The sequence below is a fragment of the Anastrepha obliqua genome, chromosome 4 (genome assembly GCF_027943255.1).
Source record: "Anastrepha obliqua isolate idAnaObli1 chromosome 4, idAnaObli1_1.0, whole genome shotgun sequence".
NCBI lineage: Eukaryota > Metazoa > Arthropoda > Insecta > Diptera > Tephritidae > Anastrepha > Anastrepha obliqua.
In genome coordinates this window covers 120,661,212-120,674,161 of record NC_072895.1, presented here as the reverse complement: position 1 = coordinate 120,674,161, position 12,950 = coordinate 120,661,212, and the positions used below count along the sequence as shown (strand labels likewise).

The 12,950-nt window shown below is 36.6% G+C and overlaps 1 protein-coding gene across 1 annotated transcript; it reads left to right on the top strand.

Annotated features, from left to right (window-relative positions):
- Positions 1-5,111: 5,111 nt before the first annotated feature.
- On the top strand, positions 5,112-6,103 carry LOC129245068 (senecionine N-oxygenase-like). The gene is made up of 2 exons (XM_054883034.1): positions 5,112-5,658; positions 5,726-6,103. Exons 1-2 carry the CDS (start codon positions 5,134-5,136, stop codon positions 5,903-5,905), a joined length of 705 nt encoding a protein of 234 aa, XP_054739009.1. The 5' UTR covers positions 5,112-5,133; the 3' UTR covers positions 5,906-6,103.
- The last annotated feature ends 6,847 nt before the right edge of the window (positions 6,104-12,950 follow it).

The following is a 12,950-nucleotide window of genomic DNA, read 5'->3' as shown; positions in this document are numbered from 1 at the left end:
AGAGAGAGAGGGCTAGTAGGTCAGCTTGGCTGTCTGATAGAATGCAGATATCCGTTGATGATATTCTGTTTATCTTTAACCATTTTAAGGCTTCATGAATAGCGTTTATTTCCGCTTGAAAAACCCTACAGTTATCCGGTAGTTTAAAGGATTCACTAATAAAAAGCTCTTCGGCCCTCCGGTGTCCATTTTAGATCCATCCGTATAGATCTTAACGGGTGTGCGGGGTGTTGGATCTTCTTCAAGCCATTCCAGTCTAGAAGGGATTTTCATTAGGAAGTTCCTTTCGAAGCATAGAATGGGAGGGTGATAATCACAGTCACTGGGTATATCCGTGTAGGAGTCTAAGATGGTTGAATGTCCATGCGTGATAGTCCTCCATTGTGAGATCGCTTTGAGCCTTAAAGCGGAGCAGGCCGCTGAGTATTTGCAGAAGAGATCCAGGGGTGGCTGATGTAGCATGATGTCCAAAGCCGTGGATGGCGTGGTTTTCCCAACGCCACATATTGCTAATTGCTCTGATCTCTGCACCTTATTCAATAAATTAGAATAGGTTTTTTTCTGCATAGCACACCAGCAGACAACATTTCCATATAGAAGAAGGGGTCTGACGACAGCAGTGTAAAGCCAATGAGCAACCTTAGGTTTAATTCCCCAGGTCTTACCTAAAGCTCTCTTACAGGCATAAAAAGCTTGGTTCGCTTTCCTGACTCTTTCTAAAGTGTTTGACTTCGAAGTCAGTTTCCTATCTATGTTTAGTCCCAAGTACTTGGTTTCTTCCGAAATCAAAAGAGCTTCCCCCTTGAGCATAATTGGACTTAGCTGAGGGATTCTGTGTTTTCTAGTGAAGAATATGATTTGTGTTTTGTCTGGGTTGACTCCTAGACCACACTTTTCTGCCCACCTAGAAAGTATATCTAGACCATTTTGTATTAGGTCTCTTAATGTAGATACAAATTTACCAGAGAGAGCAATAACAACATCATCGGCGTTGGCTATCACCTTACAGCCTACCGATTCCAGTATTAACAGAAGTTTATTTACAACTGCGTTCCATAAAAACGGAGAGAGGACTCCACCTTGCGGTGTACTTCTACTTACAAGGAGAGCACCGATTCTCCTCGTTTCGCTTCAATGATTCCGCTTTTTAGCATTTTGCCAATGAAGCCTACCAAGCCCGGTTCTACCCCAATATCAGTAAGTGCTGCAGTAATTGTTCCCCAGTTTTCAATAGGAAAGAAGAAAGAGATTTTGGCCTTAAGTTTTTCCGAAACTTTCCAGTTCCTAATTCTGTTAATAACGGAATCAAAAGCAAAAGTAGCGTCTAACCCTTCCTGTCTATTACTAATGATAATAGTAGGTTTATTACTTTTATTGCAAATCTGTAGTTTAGTTCCTATCAGATATTCAAAGAGACACTCACCTCTAGCGTTTGTATCAGTACTTCCCCTGTATCTCGTGATGCGCATTTACATCCGCACCAATAATTAGCTTTGCGCCAAGCTTCTGCGCCTGCGCTACCAGATCTTTGAATATTAATCTCGGTAGCTCCTCATGGTCATGTGCGTGGTAACAGCAAGATAGCATTATTACTAACGATATGAAGAAAATACAAGAAGGAATAGCTAATTTAATTGCGGAGGAAATCCGTATGCGACGTTTACTGAGGTTGCAAAAAATTATGGCAGCAATGCGCATGGGATATTTAATATTACATTTTATAATAAGTAATAAGAGGACAAATCGTTTATGGACACACGTTTTTTCTGTAAAATGAATCCCTACCCTATAATATAAAAATGAATCGCAAAATGTGTTGGTAAACGCATAACTCAACAACGCATGGACCAATCTTAACAATTATTATTTTTAAATGTTTCTTTAAGTCCAAGGATGGTTTTTACGGCGAGAAAAATTCGAATCATTTCCGGGAAACCAGTAAAACAGCCCTTTTCTTTTTCCCATATAAATATTGCGCGTTCGTGTGTGTGCGTGTTCGCGTTAGAGGATCTAATGCGTTCACACAAAAGTGATAACAAAACATAAACACATTTTAAGAAAACAAAAAACAAATATATTTTACAAGATCTACGGAGCAATCATAACCCATTTGGTGGTGCAATGATTTTATTAGCAGGAGATTTTCATCAAACGTGGCCAGTGATTTCACGATCAACGCCAGCTAATGAACTCAATGCATGTTTAAAGTCTTCCAATTTGTGGAAACATGTCAAGGTATTACGCTTAAGCAAGAATATGCGTTTCGAGTTGCAAAATGACCAATATGGACATATTCTCTAAACAACTCAGTGACATTGGTAATGGCGAATTTCCTATAGACACCTTGACTGGTTGCATTAATTTTCCTCAAAGTTTTTGTCAGTTAACTCGATCAAAAGATGAACTTATTCAAAAGGTGTTTCCAGATGTTGCTCAAAATTACAGAAACCATGATTGGTTGAGTGAACGGACTATATATATATATATAATTGGCGCGTACACCCTTTTTGGGTATTTGGCCGAGCTCCTCACAAATGGAGGGACCTACAGTTTCAACACGACTCTGAACGGCAGATATTTTTATGAGGAGCTTTTTCATGGCAGAAATACACTCGGAGGTTTGCCATTGCCTGCCGAGGGGCGATCGCTATTAGAAAAATGTTTTTCTTAATTGTGGTGTTTCACCGAAATTCGAACCTACGATCTCTCTGTGAATTCCGAATCGCAGTCACGCACGAACCCATTTGGCTACGGCGGCCGCCATTTGACGAAGTTATACCCAATACAATAACTGCAGATAGTGAGTTACAACGGCCAATGAAAACTTTAAACCCGTTTTTCTCAAAACGACTTTTCTGAACATGGTGGCCTCGATTTCTCGAAGACTTATGAACCGAATTTAATTTCTTTTTTAATTTTTGTACTTGTATTGGCTACGTTTTTAAAAATTCCAAAAATAAAAAAAAGACGCCTCGTACGACGATAGCCATTGATGTATAGATTAAGAATTTTTTTGGTTTTTTGCTTTCAGATGATTTTTCACCGCTGTATCGTGGCCACCAGGGTGCATCAGTTTTTATGACGTCATTGCATTAATATTAATAACAATTGTAATTTTGAATATTTTTTAATAAAAATTTGTGTCAGTATAGTTGAATATATGTTAAATAAATTATAATATGCCCGATCCTCAAATAATCATCCCTACTTATAAAAAAAAATCTTGAAAATCACTTAATTTTCACGTGTTCACAGTGGTGGTCCCCCTTAAAAAAATTAAATAAAAAAATGAAAAAATTTAACAAATTTAAAAACAAATTTTATTTAAAAAATTAAACAAAAAATAAATAAATAGTGAAAGCTTTGCAATATGCCTCACTGCTATTATTGCGAACTCTTATAAATATAAATATGTGTCAGTTGTTCATATCTGGTCGATGAGGCATATCCATAAGATCTCGAAGATGGATTCAGACGAACTCCAAAAAAAATGTAACAATATAAAATTCTGTGTTTTATTTAACTTTTCACAATGAACTCAACTTAATGTTAACATTTTTTATAAATTTATAAATATAAGTTACATCAAAAATCAGTAAACATCACACTCGAGATCCTCATTCGATACGGCTTGTTCAAGTGCACATGGCTGCTGCTCGCTTATCCCCAATCTTATCTCAAATACTTAGTTGAAACAAATAACATTTGCAGTCATGACTGTCACAGATGTCACCCTGATTCAAAGAAAACAAATGCACACATGTTTCTTAAGAGCCTATCTCTGAGTTATCTGACTAAAACTGACTAAAACTGACTAAACATCAAACGATATGAAATTTCTGAGAAATTGGAGTGCGTGGGTTCTTATTTAAGTTCGGGATATAACAACGCCAGTATGAATTTATCAAATTTGATATTGCCATAGTAAATTTTGACATTTTTTATGATAATCGTACGCAGAAATTTTAACCATACAAAAAATTCTATTTGCGTTGTTTGTAGCTGCTGGAAATATTCGTTTTTTATTTTTAAAAACAATGAAGCAATCATCGATGATTTGTATGTAAATAAAGGGTATTTCAAAAAAAGCGCGTAGATAATATGCATATATATATATATGTAGAAATTATTTATTATTTAGCAATTATTTACAAAGTTATTAGTAAGCCGAGCCGAGTTTGGCCGAGCTCCTCCTCCTATTAGTGGTGTGCGTCTTGATGTTGTTCCACAAATGGAGGGACCTGCAGTTTCAAGCCGATTCCGAACGGCAGATATTTTTATGAGGAGCTTTTTTCATGGCAGAAATACACTCGGAGGTTTGCCATTGCTTGCCGAGGGGCGATCGCTATTAGAAAAACTTTTTTCTATCATTTAGTGTTCCATACACAGAGATTCGAGCCTGCGCACTTCCGAATAGTAGTCACGCACCAATCCATTTGGCTACGGTGACCGCCCTCATATGTAGAATTAATTGCTCGGCAGTCCCTTTCACACAATTTTAGCATAAATAGTTGTCCAGCTATAAAGCTTGCAAATACTTTGACGAATAAACAGGTACTTAGCTGGATGTTTCACAGTCATTTAAGCCAATTATTTGGGACTCATATTTGCATCAGTGTTATATTTACATAACTGTGACTTAATCTCAGCTATGGCCCAGGCCAATAGTTTCATAACTGAGCTTTCTATGCGTAGGGTTCGTAACTCGTGATCCAGTCCTTTCATGTTTTTTATTCGACAAATCCCATTCGGATGGTGTTTACAGGCACCTTAACTACTTTCTGCGCCATTTTTACCCTACCTGACCTTGGAAGCATTCTAGGATTTCTGTCATAACGCCGCAGTATATAATAATAGATGTCTTCGGATATTTACAGTGTCGTAGTCTGTGGATACCGCTGTCGACCACATTTCAGGGCGTCTTGCAGCCAGTTCGAGTTTCACTTTAGCACTTTTAGGGTGCCTAACCGAAAGCAAACTTTCGAACGTTTTTTAAACGCGACTTCAGGCAATAAACATTGATATTCAGCCATTCCATAAGCCTTAGACAATCATAAAAGGAATTCAGAATTAATTATTTCTTATTGATTTGCTTTTCTTATATATATTTTACCCACAGATGCCACGGTCCTCATGGTGGGTGCTGGCCGCAGCGGCATGGATATCACTCATCATATTTACCCGTATGCCAAACGCATCTACCTCAGTCACCACCTCCAACAGAAGCCACCAATCACAGACTTTATGCCGAATGTTGTACAAAAGCCGCTTGTGCAGCGCTACACGGAAAGTGGCGCCGTTTTCAAGGATGGCACTCAAGCCAACTTCACTCACATTATATTCTGTACTGGTTACAATTTAACAATTCCCTTCCTCAGCGCCGATTGCAATCTACAAGTGCATGACAATTTCGTATTTCCACTCTACAAGCATTGCATTAACATCTATCATCCGACGATGTGCTTCATAGGATTACCAATTTATGCCTACCCGATACAACTCTTCGACATACAGATGCGCTTTGTGATGCAATACTACAGCGGAAAATTGCAATTGCCCAGTACAGAAGATATGCTAGCGGACACGGAACGCGATTTGGCAGAGCGTAGAGAGCGTGGATTACCGCGCAGAAAGTCGCATGTGGTAGGCGAGCGACAAGTGAGTGGAGAGGAAATGCAATTTAATAAAAATATGTATTTTCCAACAATTTTTTAATTGTTTTCAGTTCGATTACTATGATGAACTGGTGGCATTGACGGGCATCGACAATATCAGGCCAGTCATCAAGACACTTTCAAAAAGTTGTGGCGGCAAATTTCTCTATGATTTACAAAATTATCGCAAAACAGCTTTTAAAGTAATTGACGATGAACATTTTGTGCAATATAAACTGGGCGAAATGTAAGGCAAGCAAACAAAAACAAAAACAGTTGACGGTTGACATTTGTGTATTAAATTTATTTAGCCACTGGGTAATTTAAACAAAATAAGTTTAAATTTATTAATTAATTGCTTTTCTGCAAGTTTTAAGCTTAGTGTTATAATGAAACGTATAATAATTCCAATAAACTATAATAGAAAAAAAATTTCTGCACGCGCATGCGTTGGCGGAATGATCACAAGTCAAATCTACTCATTTTACAATGTTTCTTCAAAACCCGCTTAATGTGTGCCAAAAGATATCAAAAATATTTCGAGTAGAGTATTATACTCAACTCTGTCGTTAAGAAAAAAGTAGTGAGCAACGTAATAACAAATACACCGACATAAAAATCATACCAACTTGATCAAAAAGTTCCCGTATCTACAGCCAGGTGACGTTATAAGTCAATTGATTAGAGTCAAGGCGCATTCATTAAAAGTGGTGGCACTAGACCAATCACACTGTTCTGTACGCTTGATTGTCAAACCAAAGTATTAAAAAAGTAGGAAACAAATAATGAATTTGCCTTGTTTCATTCTGAGCTGACAGCCGCATGGACACGGCGAAAGAAAAAAACCTACTCAGCTGATTTACCTTTAATAGATTCGCCTTGATTGGATTTTTTTTTTTTTGTTAGACTGCCACATCTATGATTAACATTCCTTCCAAAATTTTAACGCCATTGCTTGGCATTTGTAAAAGTTACGCCGCCTTGACTAACTGTGTGACGGACAATTAATACGGACTAATACGAGACGGCTTAACTCAGGTTAAACTGGAAGCAGGTGAAGGCATTAGCCAGTAATCGGACGAGATGGCGCGTAGGTGTTGTTGGTGCCCTATGTCCCGCTAGAGATTTAAGGAAACAATGATGGTGATGATTATATGGGCGTCATGCGACGTTTACGTGAAGCAATTCGTCAAAAAGGAAAGGATTTGTGGGGAAACAACTCGTCGATTTTGCGCCATGATAACGCACTGTCGCACACTGCCATCATTATTCGTGAAATGTTCATCTGTTATAATAATAGATGACCTGTTAAATATGGTATATTGTAGACTAGCAAACCCGGCCCCCTTCGCTTGGCACACTAAAATAGAATAGATATGGTTTAGAACAGAAAATTTATGGTTTTCATATTATTTATTTCTTTATTCTTTATTCAAGCGCTTTGGCACAAACAATATTTTTTGTTTTTCTATTTGTTTTTGAGTAAATATAAAATATAAATTGAAAATCAGGAAAAAAGAAGATTGTTTTTAAATTTCAAATCAACGCATATGAATAAACAATCGTCTTTTTTCCTGATCATCCATGAATTCTTCGTTTCAATTTATATGTTTTATTAAGCATTGGAGCTCTTTTAACCATTATCCATTTATATTTTTCAAAAAAAAAACGAAAAAAATGTTTTTTCCACGAACACATAATTTCATTCGGATTTCACATTAAATTCTCAAATTTCGTAAGAAATTATTCACTGTTCCAAAATCCACCCCAAAAAAATTCACAAACAATTTTTACATGTTGCACTTACGTTTTTTCCTTATGGCATCCAAATCAGAAAGAAATATTGACACATTGTAACTCACACTGTCAATTTGACAGTTCAGTTCCGCCCCAAGCGTTAAAAAAGTAAGCGACATTATGGCTGGTTCAAAAGAACGCTGTACCCGTTGCCAGTGCTCCGAATTACAACCAAACTTTACGAAACCCATTTTCAATACTTACTTAACAATGTGCGTAAGTTTGGTTTAATTCGGTGCAAAGACACGGTGGGTCCACGTTTTGGCATATATTTCCAGACCCTAGTCATCAATAGGTATGAAAATTACCCCGTATTAAAGCACTTATCAACAGCTTTCATTTGATATCCATATTGTACAAACACATTCTAGGGTCCACGTTTTGGTCTCTATCTCGAGACCCTAGTCACGAAGCGGATGGAAATACTCTGAACTAAAGCATTCACCAACAGCTTCCATTTGATACCCATATTGTACATACACATCCGAAGGTTGTCTCGAGACTCTATCTACCAATAGGTATCCAAACTATACGGAAACCATCTTCAATACCTCCTTAACAATGTGTGTAAGTTTGGTTTAATTCGGTTCAAAGACACGGCGGGTCCACGTTTTGGCATATATTTTCAGACCCTAGTCATCAATAGGTATGAAAATTACCCCATATTAAAGCACTTGTCAACAGCTTTCATTTGATACCCATATTGTACATACACAACCAAAGGTTATCCGGGTCCACGTTTTGACCTATATCTCGACCCCTATTTCCAAAATAAAATATAATGCATGTTACTCGTGGATGATGTAGCTTTCGAATGGTGAAAGAATTTTTAAAATCGGTCCAGTAGTTTTTGAGCCTATTCATTACAACCAAACAAACAAACAAACAAAGTTTTCCTCTTTATAATATTAGTATAGATTATTTACGGCGGCCGCCGTAGCCGAATGGGTTGGTGTGTAATTACCATTCGGATTTCAGAGAGAGAACGTTGGTTCAAATCTCGGTGAAAGACCAAAATGCAGGAAAAGTTTTTTGTAATAGCGGTCGCCCCTCGGCAGGCAATGGCAAACCTCCGATTGTATTTCTGCCATGAAAAATCTCCTCATAAAAGTATCTGCCGGTCGGAATCGGCTTGAAACTGTAGGTCCCTCCATTTGTGGAACAACATCAAGACGCACACCACAAATAGGAGGAGGAGCTTCGGCCAAACACACAAAAAGGGTGTACGCGCCAATTATATATATTATCTACGCGTTTCTTTTGAAAGACCCTTTATTTACATACAAATCATCGATGATTGCTGCATTGTTGTTTTTAAAAATAAAAAACGAATGTTTCCAGCAGCTACAAACAACGCAAATAGAATTTTTTGTGTGGTTAAAATTTCTGCGTACGATTATCATAAAAATGTCAAACTTTACTATGGCAATATCAAATTTGATAAATTCATACTGGCGTTGTTATATCCCGAACTTAAATAAGAACCCACGCGCTCCAATTTCGCAGAAATTTCATATCGTTTGATGTTTAGTCAGTTTTAGTCAGATAACTCAGAGATAGGCTCTTAAGAAACATGTGTGCATTTGTTTTCTTTGAATCAGGGTGACATCTGTGGCAGTCATGACTGCAAATGTTATTTGTTTCAACTAAGTATTTGCGGTAAGATTGGCGATAAGCGAGCAGCAGTCATGTGCACTTGAACGAGCCGTATCGAATGAGGATCTCGAGTGTGATGTTTACTGCTTTTTGATGTCACTTATATTTATAAATTTATAAAAAAATTTTAACATTAAGTTGAGCTCATTGTGGAAAGTTAAATAAAACACAGAATTTTATATTGTTACATTTTTTTTGGAGTTCGTCTGAATCCATCTTCGAGATCTTATGGATATGCTTCATCGACCAGATATGAACAACTGACACATATTTATATTTATAAGAGTTCGCAATAATTGCAGTGCGGCATTTTGCAAAGCTTTCACTATTTATTTATTTTTTGTTTAATTTTTTAAATAAAATTTGTTTTTAAATCTTGTTAAATTTTTTCATTTTTTTATTTAATTTTTTTATGGGGGACCACCACTGTGAACGCGTGAAAATTAAGTGATTTTCATGATTTTTTTTTATAAGTAGGGATGATTATTTGAGGATCGGGCATATTATAATTTATTTAACAAATATTCAACTATACTGACAGAAATTTTTATTAAAAAATATTCAAAATTACAATTGTTATTAATATTAATGCAATGACGTCATAAAAACCTGATGCACCCTGGTGGCCACGATACAGCGGTGAGCAGTTAACTCGAACAAAAGATGAACTTATTCAAAAGGTGTTTCCAGATGTTGCTCAAAATTACAGAAACCATGATTGGTTGAGTGAACGGACTATATATATATATAATTGGCGCGTACACCCTTTTTGGGTGTTTGGCCGAGCTCCTCCTCCTATTAGTGGTGTGCGTCTTGATGTTGTTCCACAAATGGAGGGACCTGCAGCTTCAAGCCGATTCCGAACGGCAGATATTTTTATGAGGAGCTTTTTCATGGCAGAAATACACTCGGAGGTTTGCCATTGCCTGCCGAGGAGCGACCGCTATTAGAAAAATGTTTTTCTTAATTTTGATGTTTCACCGAGATTCGAACCTACGTTCTCTCTGCGAATTCCGAATGGTAGTCACGCACCAACCATTCGGCTACGGCGGCCGCCGGCGAACGGACTATATTGGCTGGAATAAACATAGATGTAAATGAATTTAGTTTCAAAATTCAAGACCAAATTACAGGCGAATTGAGGATACATATATAAATCAGTTGATTCGGCTACAAACCAAGATGATGTCGTCAACTATCCGCCTGAATGTTTAAACTCGCTGGATTTACCAGGATTGCCACCTCGCAATCTTCAATTAAAGGTTGGATCGGTAGTTATAATGTTGAGAAATATCAGCCAACTGCATCTTTGCAACGGCACACGGTTAGCGATAAAAAAAATATTGAACAACGTGATAGAAGCAACTACATATATTGAAAGGAAAGTATAAAGGAGAAGACGTTTTGATAACACGCATCCCAATGATTCCGACTAATGTGCCATTTGAATTTAAACGACTACAGTTTCCAGTGCGGCTTGCTTTTGTTATGACCATATATAAGTCCCAGGGGCAATCATTAGGTGTTTGTGATATTAATCTAGAAAACCCATGTTTCTCACATGGTCAATTGTATGTTGCCTGTTCCCGTGTTGGAAAACCATCAGATTTGTTTGTATATTCACCAGATTTATTTTAATAATTATGATTCACTTGATTTACAATAAACGGATTTGTGAAAATACTTATGTATGTATATACGTTTTATTTCATTATTCTTTATTATATCGGTTATTAACCCTATGTTAATAATAATAATAATAAATAATTAATTATCTCTATGTTTTGTCATTGAAGCACCCACTTTAAAATATTTGTCACCTTTAGGTTCCCACTATCCCTTTCGATTATTTTTCAATCAGGTTTGAACCTTTAGTTCCGCTCTAAGTTTGAAGCCCTCTGGCAAACATCCCAGTCGGGGTTTTTAGTGGGTCCTAAAAGGCCAAAGTTCGTGGAAGCGAAGATACTTAAGTCAGCTGACCCTTTTCTTTAATTATCCTGAACAGAACCGTCACCATGATGATAGAGCGGTGTGTGAGGGTCAGCAGAGTAAAAGCGTCTTAAGGTCCAAATATAAAATGCCACATTCAAAATTTATTTGACAGAACGAAGTCTGTCGGGTCCGCTAGTTAATAATATTTAACAAAAATTTTATTAGAATTGAACAGGTCTGCTGTTTTCCTTGCCGGCATCCATTTCATTTAGTTTTTATTTTGAATAATAATAATTATCGATAGCACAGAGAACACAGGGTTGTATGTCGAAAACTATCGTTATTATCTAGTATTATTTTATAGTCTCAGATTTTGGGAGGGAAATATTGTATGGGCAATCGCGCTTTGTAATTGCGGATTTTGAGTTAAGCGCGAAAAAGTAGATCATCTATGTACTTATGTATATGTATGTGAACGTATTATAAGCGTTTATTTTTGGCGAACTTTTGCTCTTTGAGTGATATGAGAGCAGTAATTGATACTGGTATTGCAACAGCTCATAAAGCATAGATCATTTATAAACATGCAACTATGTATGCAATCAAATACACACACACATGTACATACATATATGGTGTATGCATGCACATATGCAGAGATGTACTCGTAGAGGTAAAAATGTAATTGCAGCTGTTGAAATCAAATCCTTATTGGCATAGTTGTGCCAAACGAGTTTCGCTTAATTTTTGTTACAGTTACTTATTTGCACGTGAGTTTGAAGTGATTGAGCTGACTGGCAAGTTTATGACCACTTCCACGGTTGAGAGAATGCAGAGGGTAGTGCATATCGCCGCATCTCAGCGAATTTAATGAAATCAGCTGTAATGTGCAATTTTGTTTAAATTTTTTTGCTTGTTTACAAACAACTCTTTTTTTTCATTTTTTCGTTTCATCATCTTCCTTGTTTACATTAATCTCATCTAAATTTTCATTTTTGTTTACAATGTCGGCACTCTCTTTTTAGTTCTCTCACATATATAAATATTTCTTCTACTATTACCTCACGGGAAAATCACGTTCGCTTTTCCACTTCAATCTGTGTAGTCCAGGGCATATTGATGTAACATTGGTAAAGAAGAAGTGCCTTCTCTGATTGGCCTATTGCCACTAAAACGATGGGCAAAGGAATTGTCAATTCGAAAACGATGTAAAAGAAGTACTCGTATACATAGTTAGAGTATGGTTAGTGATGGGATCTCATGTTCAATAGTGATCTGTGCATGATTCTTACAAATTATTTAGTATTATTGGGACGTTGAAGGGGATCTAACGAATACAGCACCAGTTCTGGAAAGCGGCTAAGTGTAAAGAGTTTTTCGAAACTGACGCCTAGATATCAATCGTGATTAATTCCCTGATGCTACCTATTTTTATGTCATCTTTGGCATTTGTCAAGCAGACAGATGCACAATTTTAGCCCTGGATACTTACGAGTACACGATAGCACAACGAAATATCAAAAAACAATTTTAAGTTAAATTAATCGCATTAACGATATTTATCACAAAATGTATTACAATACAAAATCAATGCAAAAAATACTACAAAATTGATAGGGTTACCATCTATATTGCAAAAAGCGTCTTTAAATATTCCAATACCTACAACATATAAAACCACTACCTTCAAACGGAATATGTTTGAAAAAAATATATATCATACTTATACGTAGGGTTGCCACCTATCACGAAACTAATAACAGCCAAATAAATCGCCTTCTGTCATAGAATTTTCAAATTAAAATATTGGATGATTCGCAAATTTTTCATATTTGAGCAAAGTTTTGACAAAAGAAAACGTCTACATTTTTGTACAAGGAGGCGGAAAATTAATCATCCGCCTTTTTTAAT

Excerpts from the sequence above, each read along its gene's own strand:
- LOC129245068 (XM_054883034.1), top strand. The coding sequence starts at position 5,134 with ATGGTGGGTGCTGGCCGCAGCGGCATGGATATCACTCATCATATTTAC. Across the intron at positions 5,659-5,725 it reads ATGTGGTAGGCGAGCGACAA|TTCGATTACTATGATGAACT; the intron begins GTGAGTGGAGAG and ends AATTGTTTTCAG.